Source organism: Anas acuta, chromosome 7 (genome assembly GCF_963932015.1).
Source record: "Anas acuta chromosome 7, bAnaAcu1.1, whole genome shotgun sequence".
NCBI classification, from domain to species: Eukaryota; Metazoa; Chordata; class Aves; order Anseriformes; family Anatidae; genus Anas; species Anas acuta.
This window is the reverse complement of record NC_088985.1, coordinates 24,563,811-24,585,931: the sequence shown is the minus strand read 5'-3', so window position 1 is coordinate 24,585,931 and position 22,121 is coordinate 24,563,811. Positions and strand designations below refer to the sequence as shown.

The 22,121-nt window shown below is 52.9% G+C and overlaps 2 protein-coding genes across 7 annotated transcripts; one reads left to right on the top strand and one right to left on the bottom strand.

Moving 5' to 3' along the window:
- Positions 1 to 1,824: 1,824 nt before the first annotated feature.
- Positions 1,825 to 20,619, bottom strand: POLL (DNA polymerase lambda). 6 transcript variants are annotated; one of them, XM_068688281.1, is made up of 9 exons: positions 20,481 to 20,619; positions 12,091 to 12,247; positions 11,589 to 11,886; positions 10,760 to 10,898; positions 7,305 to 7,628; positions 6,580 to 6,753; positions 5,660 to 5,788; positions 3,676 to 3,844; positions 1,825 to 3,366 (listed from the first exon to the last, which is right to left on the bottom strand). In XM_068688281.1, exons 1-9 carry the CDS (start codon positions 20,580 to 20,582, stop codon positions 3,002 to 3,004), a joined length of 1,857 nt encoding a protein of 618 aa, XP_068544382.1. In that variant the 5' UTR covers positions 20,583 to 20,619; the 3' UTR covers positions 1,825 to 3,001. The 6 variants fall into 6 exon arrangements, with proteins under 6 accessions (XP_068544382.1, XP_068544383.1, XP_068544385.1 ...); XM_068688282.1 differs by having other exon boundaries at positions 11,589 to 11,883; XM_068688284.1 differs by having other exon boundaries at positions 20,477 to 20,606.
- Positions 12,939 to 20,245, top strand: DPCD (deleted in primary ciliary dyskinesia homolog (mouse)). The gene is made up of 6 exons (XM_068688289.1): positions 12,939 to 13,073; positions 14,048 to 14,128; positions 14,728 to 14,852; positions 15,672 to 15,805; positions 18,871 to 18,973; positions 20,047 to 20,245. Exons 1-6 carry the CDS (start codon positions 13,010 to 13,012, stop codon positions 20,149 to 20,151), a joined length of 612 nt encoding a protein of 203 aa, XP_068544390.1. The 5' UTR covers positions 12,939 to 13,009; the 3' UTR covers positions 20,152 to 20,245.
- Positions 20,620 to 22,121: the final 1,502 nt, after the last annotated feature.

Below are 22,121 nucleotides of genomic sequence, written 5' to 3'. Positions count from 1 at the left end.
CCAGCACCTCCGGCGGGGCTGCTCGGCACCAGGGGGGGCCCGGTTGGTTTCCCCTAAGGTTTTATCCAAGCCGCCTGCAACCTCACATCCTCCTTTCCCTATTTTTTTTGGGCCTAATTTCCTAAGGAAACATGGAGCAGGGCACAGGTGCTCTGCCCATCTCCATCTCACGCCACCCTCCAGGGTTTACGCATGAGCCCAAACCATTTGCACGGGGCTGGGGGCTGGCTGCAGACCCCAAGGACCCTGGAGAAGACCTCAGAGAAGACCTCAGAGAGCTCAGCACCAGCTCAGCCACCAGCCAGCCCTTGCAGGGACCCCATTTCCACGGGCTGGGTGTCTACAAGCTGTTCCTTTCCACATGGGTGATTTTTTTTGTCCTCTATGTAGACCCATGTATCTGCCCAGGAAGGCTGCGAGTGGCAGGAGCTGCAGAGCTGCCCGTCCAATTCTTCTAAAAACTCAACACAAGCAGGTGAATCGTCCCCAGGTCACACACACGCACCTCGAGAGGGGAAAACATCGGCGCTGCCGGGGCAGGAGCCCCCCGTTCCCCGTGGTGATGGGGAGCCTGACTTCTGGCCCTGCTGGGGAGTCAGCAGCTCGGTAAATGCCTCCGTTTGTGCTGGTTTCCAGCCTGATGAGAGCCCACTGATCAGTGGGATGGGAGGAATCCCCCCCAGGGACACCCTGCAGGGCTCTGTGCCCCCCCCCCGGCAGCTCCCCCTGCAGCCCTCCCCTCGCTCTCCATGCCGCACCGCCGTCGCCCGGCCATCAATAGCGCTTGGTTAATTAATTTGATGGGAACAGCAGGGACCGCACTTTGCATTTAGTGAACTTCTGAGAACTTCCAACCTCATCTTCATAATTGGCCTCATAAATTTGAGGAAAGAGAGAAATCAGCAAAGCCGGAGGAGCGAGGGAGGGCGGGAGAGGCCCAGCACGCGGGCGGGCGGGCGCGTGAGAAGTGGCTCTATTTGGTGTCCTTATTTAATTTTATTGCACAGATCCATCTTCGCCCGCCCCCTCCCTGCCTAGCCCTCTCTCTCTCCCGCTCTCCCTGCTGGGTTCACCTAATCATGATAAATTCATATTCATTTCCCTGCCTGCTCTGGCGGGGGGAGCAGCTCCGTTACATTTGCCCGGCTGTGCTGCCATTAGCAAATATTTACTCATGAATATGAAGTGCCACCCTTAAAAACCCAAACGTCCCCTTTGCACCCCTCTCCACCAGCCCCAGCCCCTTCCCAGCCCCGTAGCAGGATGAGAAAGACATCTGAGGACGGGTGTCCTCCCCGTGGGGCAGGCAGCGGGCTGGAAGAGCTGCCTAATGCTCAGCACCGCAGCAATTCGGCCCCAGGTTTTTCTTCCTTTTAGCAGGAAGGGACAGAAGCAGCAGATGGGGGGACAGGAATTGTCTGTGCCCTCGTTGGCGGCACCCAGGGCAGGGCTGGGTGCAGGGACAGGGGGTGCCATGTCCCAAGGTTGTGTTTCCCAAGGGACGTGGTGAACAGTCCCATTCCTGAGCAGCCCCAATTCCCTGTGTCCAGCCTCCCCTTTTTTAAAAGCAGCACAAAGAGCCAGGCCGCGGCTTTGATGTGCTGCTGCAGCACCCATTTGGCACCACGGTGCGAACCATGGCCCTACAGGGAAGGAGCAAGGGGGACAGAGCTGGGGACCAGCAGCTCTGCGTCTCCTCCACCTTCGGTGATGTCCCCAGCAAGTGACATGGTGAGGGGTAGCCCCAGCACGGCCAGGGACAGAGGCACCCAGGGCTGGAGGCGAGCAGCTCAGCTGCAAGGCAGGGAGCAAAAAGACAAAGTGTCAAGGAAAAGGAGAGAAGGGATTTATTATACTTCAAATTCTGAAGCACCACGACAGGCCAGGTGACACTGGTTCCCACCAAAGTGTTGTGACCACAGCCACCAGAGCAAGACCCTGTGCAAACTGCCAGGTTTGATGCCCTTGTGCCTGCCCCAGCAGAAACACGCAGCTCATGGCCACGTGTGACAGTGACACAGCAAAGTGCAGTGAGCAGGACCCCAGCAAGACAAGGCAGAGCCTGGCGGGCCTGGCACAGGGACCCCCAGCCCGGCCTTCCCAGCAGCCGGTGCTGCAGAGCACCGAAAGCCCCTGCAAAATTCATCTCCAGAATATAGAAACAGTTGAGGTGTCCTGAGAAATAAAATTCACTCCTTTGGACGTGAAGGGGTGAGCACCCGTTTACACACACACACACACACACACACACACACACAAAGCTCAGATGACTTCCTGGCCACCACACACACACAAAAGGGGAAAGCTTTGCTTTGCCCAAATTACCACAACTATCTTGTGTTTCTCTCTGCTTCCACGCCCTGTGTGCAGCAAGCACAGGGCCCTGCCAGCTTACATTCAGTGCCGTTACATTCAAACCCTGCCTGAGCACGGCTCCTCTGAACCCCAAGGTTCATTCCTCCCCTGCACGGCGAGGAAAGGAGCCCTTGTGCCCGGAGCAGGGGGATCACAGCTCTCTGTACTGGCAGATGCTCAGCACACGATGGGCTGAGAGCAAGCACACGCAGCATTTTGAGTCCCCGTGCTTCACCACGGGTTACTGGGCACCAGGGGAAGCTGGTGGCACTTGCAGCAGCCCAAACCCGAGCATCGAGACCTGCCAGATGACAAAAATCAGGTCTGATGGAGGGAGGGCACAGCACCAGCACAGCAGGACCTTCATCATACCTACAGCAGCAGCTCCTAGCAGCAGTGAGCAGGGGAGGGGGCCTGGTCCAGCGGCCAGGGTAGCTGAGGGGCGCAGGATGGCACCAGGCAGCATTTCCAGCCTGGTTCCAGCCCACGCCCTCTGCTGGGTGAAGCCACAAAGCTCTGCTAGCAGCAGCAGGGCCCCGTTTGCTGGTTTATTTTCCCCAGCTTGCAGTCACAGCGCCGAGGAAACCAGCACCCTGCAAACCAGCAGCACGGCAGCGGGCTCAGAGCGCCGAGTGACAGCAGGGTGTCACCAGTCCCGCTCGGAGGGCTCCCGGTAGGGTAGTCCCAGCTGGATGAAGACATCTCTCTCGGTGGGTGTGGGCAGAATCCGGCCAGGTAACACCTTGACACCACCGGGACCTCGCACCACAGCCGAGCTGAGGGCGTGCTCCGAGAGGCTCATGCCCTTGGTCTTGGCCAGGGCGCGCATGGAGCGGTTGAAGTGAGCCGAGCCGGTGAAGTAGAGCAGGGCGCAGGCGAACTCGCCGTAAGGCACCACGATGATGTCCAGACGGCGGTGACGCCGGGCCGGCCCGGGGAGCCGGCAGACCCCCAGGTACTTCTTCTGCTCACCGTTGTCCTCCTGGCTCACTAGGTCGTCTGTAAGGAAGCCTGGGGAGAGGGAAGAGGGAAGAGGCAGAGCAGAGCTGAGTGGCAGAGACTGATGGCCTCACCCTGAGCTGCCCAGGCAGCAGCTGAGGGGACAACACAGCCTCAGCCCTGACAGCCTCACGCAGACAGAACTGCACAAACTCCCTCCTTAGCACCGGCTGGAGGTGGTTCTCTGAGCTTACAAGCTGTCCTGCCACTGGGAAAAGCAATCGCCTGCCTTTCACATCTAGCTCAGACTTCCCTCCCTCCTCAGCTTGGCCGTGATGGGAACAGCTTCGAGCAGCTTGTGCCAGCCCCCAGCCCTCTTACCGCTCCTGCGGAGGCTGTCGAGCAGCTTGTTGAACACCCCACGGTGAGACTGCCCGTCGGGGTGAGTGACCAGCACGTCCACGTCTCCGCAGGTGGGCTTCCCCCGGCGGTAGGAGCCACACGCCACGCACAGGAGCCCGGGCTTCAGGGCTAAGGCTGCTTGTCTGACCTTCAGGAACAGAAAGAGGGGAGACGAGTCAGAAACCATTCCCTTCATGCCCTCTCTGCCACACAGCACAAAGTTGGCCATCAGGCACCAGATTTTGTGGGGACTGAGCTGGAAGTGGGTTGGGACAAGCTGGAAGGTGCAGCAGCACTGAGGAGGCAGCACAGGGCACAACCTGTCGGAGCCTTCAGTTTCTAGGAAAGGAGGAGAGCAGAGGGCTTTCGGCTCTCCTGTGGGCCAGGAGGGCAAAGCTCACTGGTTCTAACCACAAAGAGAATCAGCTCAAGGCAAGGTCATCACAGGTCCTGCTTCAGAAGCAGAGGTGGGATCAGGGAGACTCCTCCAAGAGAGCAGAGAACCTGTGAGCACCCCTTGGAGTCTGCTCCAGCCTAGAGCTCTGCCTCTGCAGCAGAGCTGGGCTTCCTGACCCAGGAAAAACCACAAATGTCCCAGAATTGTTGATGGAATTGATAACAACGCTGCTGCCAGTGATCATGTGCACATAATCAGAGCTTTCCCTATCATAGCCACCTCCAGGCTGGACCCCAGCTCCATTCTGTGCAGACAGTGCCACTTCTGATGGCTTCATTCATTAAATGCTTAAGCAAGGCTCTCAGGTCCTTGGACAGGAGTGAAGGATTCTCGGTCTGACTGTGCCAATCACCCTGTTGGCAGCAAATAATTAGGGGCTCAGCAATTCCCAGTGACGAGGCCATCAGAGGGGCTGGGGTTCAGGAAGGCAGTGTCCGTGCCCACAGCCCCTTGTCACTCTTGGGGATCATCCTTCATTAGCAAGAGATAAACCCATTAACCTTTGCCCCAGAGGTGCTTCAAGAAGCCACAAGCCTTTCTCATGCGGAGCAAGCCCTCCTCTGGTGTCCTTGCCCCCCTTCTGGCTTTAAATGAAGATTTCTAGAAAACTCCCGGCCCCACCCAAGAGCCTAAAAGCTCCTCAGATCTCCCTGTGACAGGCAGCATAGACAGTGACTAATCCCTTATTCTCTCTCCTGGGCCTGGATCAGAGGTGTGTGCGTGCGTATGGAGGGGGGCGCAGTAATCCCATCAAGATAACAATGGGCCCACCCCCAAGAGCCAGCTCCTCAAACCAGCCTGCCTGGGAAAAGGAGCGCTCCCCAGCAGAAGGGCTAATCCTGCACACGGGGCTGACACCCCAGCAGGAGCCCTGCAGGAGCGTATTCTTTGTGGCCAGGCCCTGTGGCCGAGTGACAGGGTCACGCTGGCTGCTGCTGCCATGGTGATCGGCGAGCAGAGGGGTAGCAATGACGGTGCCCCAAGCTCTCTGCTCACATTAGGGTACACCTGCTTAGCACCCCATGATTCTGGAGTGCCTGCGAGAGCCAGCAGCACCCTCCTGCAGCTGGAGCCCCTTTGCTTCCAGCAAGGATCCCCACGGTCTGTCCTCACACCTACAAGCAGCTCACGGCTTGTTCTGGAGAGGCAGCAGCAGGGAAGCAGTGCAGAGGCCCCAGCCAAAAGAGGTCAGAGAAGATGAGAGGGAAGGGGAGCTGGGAACCTGCTCATCCCATCGTGCCACATGCGGCCATTCTCAAAGCTGCGTGTGGAACCGACACCTGGGAAGTGTCCTCCTCCTTGCCAGGCACTCAAACTCAACCTTCCGATGGGGTAAAGTAGGAGCTTTGTGGGTCTATGCCCCAAAACAGTCACCCAAGCACTGACATCACGGAGAGAAGAGGCTGAAAGAGCTCAGCTACAAGAGAGAGACATTTCCACAGCCTGCACCCTCCTGTCAGAGCCCAGCAAGTCCTCCACTCCAAGGGCCCACACTGAGCTACTCACGGTCTGTTCTATTTCTGCAGCTTCCTCCCGAGGCATGCGCTGCAGGAAATCCTCGTAGTGCTTCAGTCCCACAGCCTGCTGGCTGGTGAGAGACGCCTTCATGCGGATATCATCCAGCGTCCGGAAACCCTATAGTGCAGACGATGTGATGGCATTCAAACATCTGCTGAGCCTTCACTCTTCAAACGCTTTCAACTAAGATTTGGAGAGATTGTATTTAGCCCGCCTCAAGCCCAGGCTAGTCACAGCTTCTGAAATCACACGTGGAGATCACTTACAGCCTGGGTCCTGAAGAGAAGGGATTTAGGCAATCCCACACACACCTCTAATCTCCACCCCACAAAGACTTCGAGTCTTACCCAAACCTGACAGAAGGGTACCGTTCTTAAGGCAACTGTGTTCTTACTGCTTGAAGGAAAGTGATGCAGGTAAAGGAAAGAGACCCAGAATATCCCCATAAGGGAAAGCCCACAGTGTGAACACAAGCACATTTTTAGACAGCAAAGAATCCAATCACAAAGCAAACACTACAGGAAAGCAGGCTTCATTAGATCTGTGCTCAGGAACTGTTCTTACAGAAGGAACCTACTCTACAAGCTGGGCTGCTCCTGTTGGCACAATTACTTCAACTTCATTTTAACGACGAGGTGGATGGCTGCTCCCAACAGCTGCAGGAGCCAGCCAGGACAACAGGACAGCAACTGGTTTGGGAGCTCTGACAGCCATGGTGTCCTGGCTCGAGGCTGATTCTCAACAATGTCACTGCAGTGAGCAGTGTGAGGTGAGCTCCAAGCAGTGATGGTAACAGAACAGTGTGTGCCCCACTCCTTCTATAGCACGTTTGTCCTCTACTCCCCCAAAGCAATTCTCCCCCACTCAGAAGCAGATTTCAAATTGCTTGTGTGAGGCACTAAACTCACCTGCTGGTACCACATCTGAGCTGTCTTGACGCCGGCTCCCCAGATGTTGGAGAACAGCTCCAGCACAGGCACGCTCTCGCTGATGTGATCCAGCTTCCGCAGGTGCCCGCTCTCCAAGATCTCCAGGATCTTCTCTGCCATTCGCTTCCCAATCCCAGGAATTTTGCAGGCTTCCTAGCAAGAAAGCAGAGATGATAATGGAAAAGTGAAGGCAACAGACAAGGCAGGGAGCAGTTACCACTCAGCGCCTGGTTAGCCATTTGGTCAGTGACTGGTGAGTGGCAGGACTAGTTCTGTGAGCTGCTCTCAATGCCAATCGGAAATGAACAACCATGCAGAACAGGACAAAAACATTAACACCATCAGGCAATCAGGCCCAGATCCACTTAATTTTATATATTATCTCCAATGCTAGCCAGTTGTTAAGGCTTAAAAGGAAGGTGAAAACATCCCTGTGTTCTGCCTAGGGAAGGCATTTATCTCATGGGTGCTCAGACCTGACCGTAAGAGGCTCAGACTCCACTTTTCTGCTGATCTGAAAACTCTGCTGGCGGTCAATGAATCCAACTCACTCCACAACTTCTGTCATAACCCTCCCACACAAAGGAATTTCCAGGGCCTGAAGATAAGCTGTTCCACACAGATACAGGAATGGATCTGACAAATAACAGAGTTAGGATGCTGAGTCCATCTCCCTGCTCCACTCCCCTGGGAAGGTGTTTTACCTGGTAGGACGTGACTGGTTTGTGGTAGCTCTTGAGTGCGTTGATGGCTTTGGAGTAGCCCAGAGCCCTCCACTTGTCCCCCTGGACAGAATAGGCTTTTGCCAGCACTTCCAGCTTCTCTGTGATGCACTGGTTGTGATTTTCCTTCTTGCTGTCGGAGGAATGAGCACAAACCCACTTGCTGGCAGGCTGAGCCACCGTGGAAGAGCTGTCAGAGGTCTCCTCTGACAATTTCACAGGGTAGCGGCCAGAAATCAGTGCTTCCAGATCCCCCTGGGTGACACTAGCATCTTCTCCTTCACTGTCTTCATCGTCACAGACTTTCTTTAGGGAGAGGTAGAAAGGCAGTCAAGTAAGAATAAGTGTATGCCTCACATATGTCCCCTTGGCACGGGCTGCTCCTGGGAGTAGGAAGTCAGAGCACTAACCAACCTCCAGGGCACGCAGTGCTCAAATTGCCATCTCAGGAAGTTGTTAGTTGTAAGCACACACAGCTCTCAGTGTCCCAAGCTACCCAGGCACCCCTTGAAGCTACACACACATCTCACAAAGCACACGAGACTAGAGGCTGCTGTCCAGATGTGAGCCAAGCACACACGCACCTCCTAAGGCCAAGACCCTGAGACCTAAGACAGGAGACTGGTTAAATGAGCATCTGCTGCCAGCAGTGTGGAATAACAACGCTGAAATCCCTGGCTAGGGGAGATCCTGACTCGCTGCTCCCACTGGGAAACCTTTTGTTGGTCTGGTGACCGTACGGACACATCTCTCACATTCAGACCCTGCACCTTCCACCCCACGACGCAGATCACAGGAGATATGCCCTGAACTCTGTTTTCACGTTACAGACAAAATCTTACCAGGGTAGTAAATTACAACCCCCCCATTTTCCCCATGGCTATCTGCAAGAGAAAAGGGGGAGGAAGGAATGCCACAAAGGACTCCACATTCCTCAGTGACAGAAGAAAGAACCAATGTATACATTTGCTGATACCCTCAGCATTAGGATGCCTCTGTGTGGACTTAAGAAACAATGAGCCCTGGCTTCAGGTAACGAACAAAAGGGGATAGAAGTGGGAAGCCGAACGGAGACTTTGAAGACTGCTTTGCTCGTTGGGGTCCTCCTCTCTCCTGATGTATAAACACAGGGGTCCATGGGGAAGCACGAGCTCCTGCACTATGGAAGCAACTCTGGGAGGCACAGAGCTGTTTGGGACCAGTCCTGTGGTTACATGCTGCGCACAGGTCCTGTTCTGAGTTTCTGCAGAGCACCAGCCCAGCTGAGGCAGAGCCACATCCTTACAACCTTTGGTTCTGCTGGCTAGGGAGGCCTGCTGACACAAGATACAGAGCTGAAGTCATTAGGCAGAGGATGTTTGTTTGCTTTCCCTTTTGTAATCTTTTTTTATAACTCTGAAAACTGGGTCAGACCGAGGATTTGATAGACTAAAGTAGTTTTATTTGCCTTGAAACTCTGTATGCAACTCCCTCAAGACACTGTTCCCTCTAAGGGCAGCAAAGCCTTGGAGTGTTCAGATGGGTTAGTAAGCCCCTTAAAAGCATTTAAGGAGCGTGTTATCCAGCACAACGCAAACAATTCTACAGCTGGAGCGTGCAGTTCCCGCTCTCTCAGCCAGCAGTGTCACAGAGGTGAAAGAGCACTTAAACCCCAGGATCTCTGCGCTTTACCAAAAAAGCTGATGGACTTTTTACAACTATATGTGCAGAACCAATAGTTCTGTGAGCTTCTAAGGTCCTCCAGGATCATCCAGCAGATGATTTGCTAGAGCTGGGTGAGACTGTGATGTCCGTGGTTTGTCTGGAGCACAGCACAGGTCCCAGGATAGCAGCTGAAGCCTGGCAGCTGAGGCAACACTGCACTCGAGATGGAGGAAAGCAGTCTGGAGCAACAGCCCCAGGGATCAGGCAGTGAGTAAGTGGTACCACTTGCAAATGCTGCCTTGCAGAAATCTACAACAGCCAGATGTCAGCCAGAAAGCAGCTGCTGCAATCTGACTAGCGAAAGGCTTTCTGCAGAGTCCACATCCAAACCCAGAAGTCTGCCCCCATTCAGCACAAAACAGTCACACTCAATGCCTGGAGAAAAACATCCACTCAATCTCAAAAAGGCTGTGCTTAAAATGGATGCTACTTCCACACAAAGATTTCAACTTCAGCTTCTCTGTCGCTGTCACGTCTTAAAAGTGGTTGCTACTTTAGAGCATATCCAGTGGGTTCTCTTGTCTTCCCCACACTCACATAGTCCTAAGCTCAGGCTAAGGAAATTTGTTCAGGTGCCTACAAATGCCATTTTTGTGCACAGACTAACAGGAAGTATCATTGCTTGAGGGGATTTAAAAGGAAAAAAAAAAGGCAGTAAGGCTTCAAACAGACTTTAACAGCTGTCTGACCACCCAAAGTAAATGTGAGCAGAGAGCAGGGCAGGTGCCACAGGATCCATAGAAGTACAAAAGCCCCTTTTTTGCTGCAAGTGTGAGATTTGTCAATAACAATTGCCACTAAATCAATCAGAATTACAAGAAGCAGCAAAGATGGGATAACTGCAAATGTGATGCATTTAAGAAGCAGCAGCCAACTCTCCCTATAACACATGAGATAGTAAGTCTTGGGGAGAAGAGATCCCCCAAACACATATTCAAGAGAAGAGAAAGCCTAAAACAAAGGACCCCTCAGTGGGCTGCCAGTTAGGGAATAACTTCAGGGGTTTATGAAACAAATTCAGCACCTGTGATTTGGGACCGAGTTAGCAAATTTGGCATCAGACGCCAGCATTACAAGGCAACTGCTACTCTAAGAGGTCTGTGGTAACCGAGATAAATCTGGATGATGCCGATGCCAAAAAGAGTTCAGCGAACTTGAGCAAAAATGCAGAATAAGAAAACGAAGCTAATGGCAGATCTGGAGAAGCTGACTCACAGCAGAGGCCACCAATAACCCAGCGCAGATATTTTAAGCACACCACCACAATCATTCAAGCGGCAACCTGATCCACTGCACATGTGTCTGAACAGGGTGCTTGCCAAGGAGCGGAGAATGGGTCAGTATGGCTCAGGCAGGAACATGGGATGAAATATCAGAGCTTCCTGAAAGGGAGATATTCTTGGCCAGGGAATATTCCTCAAAAGGAGGCAAGGGAAACACGATCGCTGGAGTGAGCCTTGGCCTGATTGGAGCAGCAGGGCTGCTTCAGCTGGAAATGCTCTGATGGGGACAGGAATTTAAGGGGTGTTTTTTCTGCATTTAACACCTAAAAGGGATAAAGAGAAGTAGTAACCACATCCACAGTCTGAATCTGCCAGCACCAACCTACAAAAACATGCAAACACTTTCCCTTTGCTTAGAAAATCTGGTATCATACTCCTGCAGGAACGCTCTTAGCCAAGAAAAGCAGGACACAGGCTCACAAGGAGCAGCACCTGTGTGGGAAGCCTCACCTCGGACAGGCCTTGCTGTGAGAAATCCCCCACTGGCGCTTTAGTGTTCGTTTCCACTGCTTCCTTTTCTGCTGGGGGCTGGACCTCTTCATTGCCCAGGAGCTGCTGCTGTTTCTGCTGTTCCCCCTTTTCCAGGTACCTGGCATGGATCAGATGCCTTAGTAGAGGAGGAGGAGGACTTCTCAGCCCCAATAAGTTTGCCCAGAAAATCTTTATGTGTGTTTTGGGATGGATCAAACAACCCATGTGATTTTTACTCTCAGATCCCAGACTAATTGCTCTGGCTTTGACTCAGTCCCCCAGTTTCAACCCACCTCACTGACCTGCAGCTTCCACTCCTATCTACTTCAGTCTTAGACTTTTCTGCTGAACCTCTGCCAAAACATTCTGATCCTAACCTGTGGACACCTGCTGCTCCACTCCTTAGTTCCTCTTGTGCCTAGCTGTCAATTCTCTCTCTACTTTCCATCTGCAATAAGTAAGAAACAGAATTTAATCCTCAGTATTTCTAAAAATAATAATAATTTAAAAAATCATCTCATCTCCTTGCTGTCACTAATGGATTAGGAAGAGGTGCCTTTAGCACCTGCAGCAAGCAACAGGACTCCTATTAGCACTCTGGGCTCTACTCCAAGTTCTGCTGTGACACAGAATGGCAACCAGTCACAAAGACACTAAATTTCACAATCTATACAATGAAAAAGGACTTTGAATCATGCCCAAGGGAGTGGCGAAGAGTTGCAGTCTGCGATTTTGAGCAGAGGTCAAATTTCAGTGTTCTTAGGATAGAGGCACTGTAGGAAGGAACAACAGCATAGCATTTGCCTACCTCTGAGGGATAAAGACCCCGTAGCCAGTGGTACTCAGCAGCTCCTGATCTCTAAGGCAAGCACTGAGCCAGGATGCCTTCACTAGCTGCAACCCCAAAGGTAGCTTGGCTAATTTCAGGAGCCGAAAGGACCGATCACAATCCATGTCTTCAGCCACGATGACGTGCGTCACCTCCGAGGAGAGATGGTCGCATACATGACCCCCGTTCTGGACAATCTGCTTACGGAAGATCTCTGCCCGGGCTTGGCCGATGCCAGCTTGCAACACGTAGGCGGTGACTGGTTTCAGCCACTCTGCTGGAGAAACACACACGGGCAGGAGCTCAGTGACAGGGAAATAATGTCCTGAACCAGTTGGGCAACATATCTCATGTAGGACTTGCCATGCCTCTACAGAAAACGTACTCAGGGGCCAAAAGAAACCTTTGGGGGAACAGCACCTCCAGCTAGCAAGCTGGGATGCCACCATTCTATTCCATGTCATGAGCACGCAGGACTTACCCTCAGGTACCCCCGTTCCTTCTTTTGGGATCTTTGGAGGGATGCTTTTCCCTGAGTCATCCCTCACTTTCTTCCTCTTGGGAAAGGCTTTGACAATCCCCCGTGGCTCCATGGGCTGGGCTGGGCCTCGCTCCCCAGTCCCGTTCGGCTGCAGTTGCTGAACACCAGTAAGAAAGAAGAAGGTCACTTAGAACAGTTTGACATAATCAACACAACTTAAGCCTCACATATTTTGTTCACGGTCTTTGCTGGTTCGGGTATTTTTTTGTTGTCATCTCCCAAAAACGCTCGCCCTGAGGGAGGCACCTGGAAACACGAATTTCATCCCACAAGGTCAGGAAAACCTAAGCGAGAAACCACTTTAAAAGCCTCTTAAGAAGACCCTTGAAACCGCCAAGACTGCGTTCTTATAATAGAAAGAGCTCGACTGTTCTAACATTTAGGACTTGCTTCCCATCCAACACAAGCAACTTTACGTCCCGGGTACTTTTAAAGCCCGTCCCTAAGAGGGAAATACTGGCAAGCGACAGAGCAGCTGATCAACACCCGGAGTTTAACCAGCAGCGGGAGGGAAGCTCCAGCCCTATTAAAACCAGCAGGAGGGCACCGATTCAGCACCCAAACTCAACCCCAAACCCACAACCTCACAAAAAACAACTCGGGAGCTGTAGGAGCCGGGCAGTAGCCCCCGTAGCCGCCCCCCCCCGTCCCCTCCGCCCACACCGCGGCGCTACCTCAGCACCCACCCCGGGGGCCCAACCTCGTCCTTTTCACCCTGCCGGGACCCCTTTGGTCCCCCAAAAACACCCCGGGAAGCCGAGGGGGAACCGGGGCCGGGCCCACCCCCGGTAGGCCGCGGGGCCTGCGAGTGCTTCCGGGCGGCCCGGGCGCGTTGCCATGGAGACGGGGCCCGGCCGCCATGGCGGGGCCTGGCTGGCTGGAGAGGCTGAGGGCCGCCAGCAAAACGGCGCTGCTGAGGGACGGTAACGGCCTGTGGGGCGCTGAGGGGGAAAAGGATGAGGAGGGACGGGGCTGGAGGGGATGGGATGAGGGCCCGGGGGGAGGTATAGGGCTTCCGGCAAGGGGACGGGGTGTGGGCGGGGGGTTAGGGTCCCATACACGGGGGTGGGAGCCTATACGGGGGGTTAGGGTCGCGTACAAGGGGATGGGATCCCATACAGGGGGTTAGGGTCCCATACAAGGGGACTGGGTTCCGTACACGGGGTTGAGGTCCCATACAAGGGGATGGGACCCCAAACAGGGGGTTAGGGTCCCATACTAGGGTACGGGTTGCATACAAGGGGTTTAGGGTCCCATACAAGGGGATGAGGCCCCATACAAGGGGACAGGGTACTGGACAAAGGGACTGGGCCCTTATAAAGGGTTAGGGTCCCAGACAAGGGGACAGGACACCATACAGGTAGTTAGGGTCCCATACAAGGGGTTTAGGGTCCGATACAAGGGGATGAGGCCCTATACAAAGGGATGAGACCCCATAGAGGGGGTTAGGGTCCCAGACAAGGGGTTAATGGTCCCATACAAGGGGACGGGACCCCATGCAGATGGTTAGGGTCCTGGATGAGGGGACAGAACCCCATACAAGGGGACAGGACCCATACAAAGGGTTAGGATCCCGGACAAGGGGACAGGACCCAGACAAAGGGTTAGGGTCCCAGACAAGGGAATGGGGCCCATATAGGCAGTTAGGGCCCCATACAAGGGGCCAGGTCCCATACAAGGGGATGGGACCCCATACAGGGGGTTAGGGTCCTGGTTGAGGGGACGGGACCCATACAAGGGGTTAGGGTCTTGGACAAGGGGACAGCACTTTTACGAGAGGTTATGGTCCCAGACAAGGGGACGGGACCCCATACAGGAGGTTAGGGCCCCATAGAAGGGGACAGGGCCCCAGACAAGGGATGGCCGTATTCCCATTCACCCTCAGCCTTGTCCCCAGGCAAGCGGAAGATCCACTACCTGTTCGAGGATGGCAAGGAGATGGCTGAAGAGTACGACGTGAAGACCGGCCAGTTAGTGAGTAAGTGGTGCTCCCCAGATGTGGCTCAGGGCATCTCACCGTGGCTGGCACCAGGAACAAATCGCTCCCAAATATTCCAGGAGAGATTTGTGCCTGTGGCTCCCACCGGCTTTTGTAGGGACATAAATATGGGTCATTTTATGAAGCAAACCTCGCTTTAGTTTAGGATTATTCCCGAACTGCTCATCGGTCACAAGAGACTTGAGCAGTGTGAAGGGAAATGCCAGCACGCATAGCCAGGTGGAGCACGTGTAGAGTGAAAATGTGCTTTTTGGTGGCTTCTGCAGCCTCAGACCGGCAACGTGCTGGTTATGGATCTCATCCAAAACCACAGCTGCGGCAGGGCACCTGCTGCAACCCCACCATGGCTTCAGCACCAAGTAGCCAGAAAGAGATGCACTTGGTGCACAGTTTCTGACTTTAGGAGTGAGCCAGCTAAATGATCCGCTTACACCAAAGTGGAAATTTTTGGAATTAAGGGAGGAGGCATATCACCGTATTGTCATGTCATTTCAGTGTGCTGGGCAGCTTTGGCAGTCATTTGCTGGAGTTCTTCATATAAAGCAAAATAACGAAAACCCTTCTTCTCCCTTCTACAGGTAGAAAATGGCGAGAGAAGAGCACCCTGGGGGGCTCCGGCAATTGGCAGGTTGAAGTGGGAGAGCCAGCCTCGCCTCTCCTGGGAGCACTGGAATCAGAGCTCATACAGGAAAGCAGCTCCAACGTACGTAAGGGTCTGCAGGCACCACTGCACCTAAAACTGCCTAGCCTCGTGCTTACAGCAGTAGCTGGTAGACTGCAGATCACTCACAGCCTCAAGAGACAGCCTTAACCTGTTCCTGTAGAAACCATACCAAAAATCTGGGGCTGGGATTTAGGTTCTTTTGAGGTCTTTAAGAGATCTGTAGTTTCTCCAAGTAGAGACAATGTAGTGCTGTGTTGGCCAGCTGCTGTTCTGGCTTCCAAAAATGAGGGCTGAAATGAAGGCCAGTGCTGGGACGAGTCAGTGGATAGAAAGTGAGGCAGGCAGTGTGTAGTAGGCTGCTCCTTAACGCAGCACTGCCTGTTTCAGCTTCCCATCCCACTAGGTTAAGAGGCTGAAGTTATAACATCTCACCATCTTTTCTAGTTTTTTGTTTGTTTTTGTTTTTTAATCTCTCAACATACCTGAAAAAAATCACAGGTCTGCAGAACAAACTTGGGCAGAGCCAGGACTGAATCCACCAGGTCCCTGTGTAGGCAGAGCTCTGTATTTGGGTGCCAGCAGGGAAGAGGCCTGGTTTCACTGTCACACTGTGCTGCCATACTCCTCGGCGAGCACCTTCAGCCTCCTGTAGGCAGAGCAGGCACTGCCCTGAGTAAAGGCAGAGCAGTGCTAGCTCCAGGAAACTGCTGCTCAGGCAGTTTCTTGAGTCAGTCCTTAATGCTCTACTGCGACAGAAGAGTTACTCCAATTTGGAGCCTCTCAAGGTAGTAAAGGAAGGAGGGGACAGGGAAGAGAGAGAAGCTGGAGGAGTTTTGTAAAGGTGCTTGTTTGCCGTAGCCTGTCTTCGTGAGGAAGGACACCCTGACCAACTTCCAGTGGCGGATCCGTAACCTGCCCTACCCCAAGGAGGTCTACAGCGTCTCCGTGGAGAAGGAGCAGCGCTGCTGCGTCGTCCGGACCACCAACAAGAAGTCAGTAAGGACAGCGCTGCCGGGCTGAGCGTCCCTTGGGGTGGGCTGGCACAGAGGGCAGGCTGGTGGCTGCACCACAAGGGAGACATCCTCTCTTGTCCTTTTTTGAGGAACCACACCTGACAGCATGTCTCCTGCTGTCCAATTTCACTCACAACTGCCCCAGACAGAGCTGTGCCAAAACATAAACTTACCTCACAGTTCCAGTAGCAAGGCATTTTATCTGCTGTTTCACAAAGAGAAATAAAGTAAGACCCCTACAGACCTTTTGAAGCTTCAGCATCCCATCTTCTCCCCCAGCTACAATAGTTTGATTTAGTCCTTGTATCTCAGAATGCATGGAGCTGCAGGATTCAGCTGGTACAGCATAAATGATGAGCACCCAGGCAGACAGATCTCCCTTTGTAAACCTGTCCTGGAGTCACAATGCCAATGATATTTTTTGTAGCACAACTGGGGATAGCAAGGAAGCATTAGGGAAACAAGAGAGGAATATTGGAAGGTAACTGAAAACTATTTACAAACTGGGATAATACACCAGTACAGAAGCCTAGGTAGGGTCTCCTTTGCTTGCTTTTCCTCCCCAGCATTGCTGCAGAACACAGAAGGATCCGATTTGTGGGTAAAAAACACGCTGGTGTTTTCCAGTCTGCCTCCTGCCCTCTTTTAACCGTTCCTTGTGGCTGGCTGTAGGTGGTGCTGTTGGCAAAGAGCTCGTTACACCTCGGCCACTGAAGAACTTTCAGGACAGCAGAACCTACAGCTTTCCAGGCAAGGCTTTACCACATCAGAAGCCATGGCAAAGGCATAGTTGAGCTCTGCACCTGAGCACACCTGGACGGTCAAAAGCAGGAGATGGCTAGACAGGAGGAAGGGGGAGTCTGCCCCATGAAAGCAGCAGCAATTAATTAATACAGCAAGATTCTGGCCTGAATCCACACAGAGGGATTTGCAGAAGAGTGGTCATTTAGTGGGGATAGCTATGTAGCAAAGATGAGTGAGATTCCCATCAGGCACACATGGGGCCAGGTCAGGAAAGGAGAATGCGAGTCTTAAGTCCAGCTCCCTGCAATCACAGGGGTCTTATTTACTCCTAGTCCCACTAATGGTGGCATGTGTGGGAACTTCCTTGCCTGTTCAGGTGCTGTAAGGTTATAATGCACGCTGAGGTTTCACCTGTGCCCTACCTGACTTCAGGATTCTTTGTAGCACCCTCAGGATAACAGGGGAGTTGCCCCACAAGCACATGACAGCTACACACTCGTCGGCTGGTGTCAGAGATAGTTGAAGGACATGAAAGCTGCTCGTGGCCTGCAGATGAAAGTTAAGGGCTTTTGGAATTAAAGCTGCAAGTCGCCTCTGGGGAGCAGAATGACTTTGCTGTCAGTAGGGAGCAGGGACAGACTCCAGCACCAGAACACTTAGTACAGGCTCCAGGATATCTTAATATCATTTCTCCTGGGTCTTGGCCAGGGCAAGGCACCACTCAGCAACTAATTCCAAGATAGCAACAAAGGCACGGAGTCCGCAGAGAGCGTGCATCGCTATGGGAGAGAAAGGAAGCCTCCGAGCCTCTCCAGCCCTTGGAAGGCAGCCACGCTGCCTCTGAGCAACAGAGCCGTGCTGACCGCCAGCCGCAGGCACAAGCACCAGGGTGGGTTGCCAAGTCACTACCGAGTAGCTCAGCAATGAATTCTCAGCATACCAGTAGCAGTTTTCCCTCCAGGCTGACAAAAAGTAGGTTTCCAGTAGGAAAAAAAAAAAAAAAAAAGGAGAGGCAACTTCACATATGTATTGTGGATCTTGGGCCAGGAGTGCAGTACTGCCCTTGGCCATGGGGTGAGAGGAGAGGGCAGAGAATCTGCCTGCCTCGGCAGGGATATCCACCCATCAGCTGCCTCCCCAGCCCAGACTTCACTTCCACCCGTCACTCCCCTTCCCTCTGGCCACGGCAAGGGCTGCTCAAGTGGGATTTGCTTAAAACCTCTTGCTGTAAAATAAATCCATTAAACTAAACTCTAAAAACAAACCCAGAAAGCCTCCTCCCCAAACGCCAAACCTGATTCAATTATTGTAGCGAGAGGCAGTGGTAATGTTAGGAGGAGGAGGGGGTGGCCAGGCAGATCTGGTTTCCTTTGATCTTGTCACAGATTTTAGTTTGAGGCCAGCCAAAGCCATTCTTCTCCCCTTCTCCTTAGTCCTGGGGCAGCAGAATGCTGCTGTTTCATTGATGACTCCCAAGGCCCTTTGAAACAGTGGTTTTTTTTCTGTGTACTGCTTTTTTTTTTTTTTGTCTAATCGGTAAGAAGTTAACACTTCCTTAACATGTCTTTGTGTTCATCTAATCTCTGCTGTTTAACCTTTGACATCTCCCTTATTATCCATGTCTGCCACCTTTTCCAAATACCGACAGCAGTGACAACACAGAACGGTTTGAGCCCTGCGGTAACAAGCTGCGTACATTCCTCCCACTGCACCAGGAGAGCCATTTGCCCTTTGTAGCTGTTTGCACCGTGACTTGGAAAATAAACTGCAGTTTGGGCAGGGGTAGCTAGAGAGGCCAAGACTCGCACACAGCCGGCTGAACGCAGAAGAACCCCTCGTGGCATGACAGCAGCTGCTGCCTGCTCCTGTCCAGCTCTGGGCACCTCAATACCAGCTGTAAGCCAATTCCTTGGAGAGGATTGCTCATGAGACTGCTGGCAGGTACTAAAAACCCAGCCGTGCCTCTAGGTGGCCATGGGACCATCAAGTAGTGTAGTTGGTGGAGCTCCAGAGGGCAAACACAGGACACAGGTCCACAAGGCTCTAGTCCCAAAGCCAGGAAGTTTCTTGGCGGCTTAGACAGTTTGTAACCCTTCCATTTCTACATGAGTAGCACAGGGCCCTCCTGCCAACTCTGAGAGGTCCACTGCCCCCCACCTACCCTCCTGGGAGTTCACAGCAGACCCCAGTACTTGAAACAAAGACAGGCACAACAGAAACATAAGAGTACACCTTACATTGCATAGCTCAGGGAAACAGAAACTCCACCACCTTATTTCTGTCTCCTCTCTCGTTTGTAGGTACTACAAGAAGTTTCCTATTCCTGACCTGGACCGATACCAGCTCCCCTTGGACGCAGCTGCCCTGAGCTTCACCCACGCCAACAACACCCTGATCATCACGGTGAGGCTTTAGCCACGCAGAACAGCACTTTGCCCTTCTCTTTCCATGCACGGAGTTAAAATCCTTCCATGTGGGGAAGCGAGGCAGAGCAGGGAGATGTGCTGTGGGTCACTGCTGAGCCCCCTTCTCTGTCACAGTACCTGGGGGGTTCAGATTACACCGGGCATGCTGACACTGGCCAGGACATCCTGGGCCACAGGAGGGGCCCTGCTCGCTCATCGAGGTGACTTGCAGGTGGAACAGTGTCTGAAGAAACAAGTTTCTCTTGCCTCAGAGCATGCAGTTGTGCTCTGTGCAGGAGTGTTAACGAGTCCAAGGACCTGCTGCACTCGGAGGTCTCTCAGCCCTTAAAAAGCCTGCTGCTTTGTGCCAGAGAGGGGACACGTGGTGGAAGTTAGAGACTAGCAAAACGAGCACTTAACCTGTTGCAAAGAGCATCCAGAGGCAGACAAATGCTTTTGAGCACCACGCGCTTCTTAAATGTAGAAGCCTGCTACCAGGAGCACATCCCCTCTGAGGGAAACCTCACAGCAGAGCTGGGGGCCAAGAGCTGCATCTTGAGTGCTTCTGAGGTTTTCTGTCGGCTGCAGGCCAAACCCTTGCCAAAAAGCACCTGCATTCACCACTGAACTGCAGCTGGGTAAGAGGGTTCTGAGGGAAGACAGAGGAACTGCAACTTTTACTTTAAAAACAAGTCAGATTATGTATAGATATATATATATAAAACACATGTGAGCATACGACCAGTGAGCCCACCAGGGATCTGCACAACACAGCTTGCCAGGATATTCCAGCGGTGTTGGTGGGGGCCAGGACTCCACATCCAACTGGGAAGTTTTGCTTGCACTGTAAAAGAGGCTCCAGATCTTGACAAATGTCCCTAGCTCGAGGGCACCACCTCCCAACAGGCACTGGAGGTAGCTGATAAGGGAAAGGCCTCCCTTGGCAGGAGTGCTGCTACCACCCAGCAAGAGCAGTGCTAACAAGCACCCTGCTGCTTGCAGCTTGGCCCCAGTTAGCTTGCTTGGAGCAAGGCAGAACAGGAGTGCTATGGGCATTTCTCTGTCCTACAGTACAAGAAGCCGAAGGAGATCCTGGCTGCAGAAGAGGAGCTGCAGAAGGAGCTGAAGAAGATAAAGGCAGCAAACAGTGGGGATGGTGACTGTACGACCCAATAGGCAGTGGCTGCTAAGAGGCTGAGGTAGGGGCAGCTCTCTGGCACAGCTTCATGGTATTTATTTTGCCTTTTCTAATAAATATTAGTCATGTTAATACTGCGGTTTGGAGGAATCTTTGCAGGCTCAGGGGGGTTCTGTCTCTTTGTCACCTGGTCTTCTGATTTACACAGACATTTATGATCGTTCTGTGAGCTGTGGGAAGCTGCAGCGAGCAAAGGAAGTGCACCACAGCTGCAGCCAGCAGCCCTTTCCCCATCCTCTCTGAGCAGAAGCAATGTGAAAGCTGGGTAGTTCCCCGTGTGGGAAATTACCTCCCACCCATTACCTGCCTGGGACATGCTTGGAAGCAACTCCCTGTTGTGCCGTTGCGCAGGGTCCTCCGTGCCATTAAAAGGATGTTCTGGTGACCCTGGTTTCTCTGCAGGCATCATCGGTGCTTAGCCCTGAGCCAGCACAGCATGTGAATAGGGCGATGAGCTGCTTCCTCACCGCCAGCCACGTGCAACATGACGTGCAGGATGTAGGACTGCTGTGCAGCGTGCAGGAACTGAAATGCAGCTGCCTTCATTTGCATGGCACGGAGGGGAGCGTGGTGACAGCGGTCACTGGCTGGCTCAGGGGTAGCAGCAGCACACCTTCTCCACAGCTGTGCACAAACACGGCGCGTTGCAAACCTCGCTGCAAAGACAGCACCCTGCGTGTGGGGACAACCCCAGCAGTGCTCAATGTCACCTGAGGTGGGAGGAGGCATCCTTCAACCCACCAGTGCTGGCATCACCACGGAGCTGCAGCCCCACATTAGATTTCAACCAGGCAGAAACTCAAAGCAGCTAGAAAAGTGCAGGACCCACCAACACGGGCTGCAGAAAGGGAATGGCAGGACTGGCAGCAGCACTTGTCACAGGAGGAGTCTCCTGCAACAGTGACACCAAACACATGCTCAGCTGTCATGCTCATTCCTACTCTGGGCCTTGCCCAAGTCCCATTGCAATAAAGAACCTCCCCTCCCACCCCATATTTACTCTGTTTCCTTCACAACCTCTCTCTGGGGACTCTGCCAAAGACATTTAATATCTCCATCCCTCACTCCACTCGTGATTTCATTAAAGGATCTGGAACACAGCAGGACCTGAGAAAACACAGACCTTCCCCTGACTCCCAAGTTCTCCCAACTCTCTCTCTGGTCTTCTGTCTTACCTAAATCACTTACCTAAAACTCTCCTCACATGCAGAGCCCAAAGTGCTCCAAGCAATACAACAACACTATTAAACAGCTCCTGACACAAAGCAGCATTTTTTGGCAACAGCTTCATGTTACCTATAACCCAAAGGTCCCCCCAGAATTGTTATCTTGGACCAGTTGTCTTTGGGATTTACAGCTTTGTGTTGATGGAAGCTTGTTCCAGCAAAGGCATCCTTTTGCAGTAGTAGATCAGTGCTTGGAGCACTTAGGTATCAACTCTGCCACTTAGACTCAAGGAGAACACACAGCTACACAAAAGCTGACGTAAGTGCCAGCAGAGCTGGGTCCCAAACTGCGAGAGGGAGCTGTGCTGGTGAGAGCCTTGCGAGAGCATGATCCTGCAGCAAAGCCAGTTAGTTTGCACCCGGAGCTGCTGTCTGACATCTGCTGGGAGTGGAGGGCTGCCTTCAAGCAGCTGAGGAGCTGGTTGGTTCCACTCCCTCCCAGCTCAGACAGGGGCTCCAGCAAACATCCTCTTCCAATGACTGTGGATCACAAGAGAAGAGCAGCCTCTTGACACTGGAAATTGCAAATCAAGTCCTAACAAAAGCACTCTGCTGACTGCTTTGCTCTAAAAGTGCTCCCACTTTGTGATACAAAACCTCTCCTTTACCTAACCAGTATAGCCAAACTCACAGCCAAATAGAGCTCGTGCACCTCCTTTCCAAAGGACGACCAAATTTCAGGCAAAGCTGCATTCATTCACAACATAATCATCCACAGACAT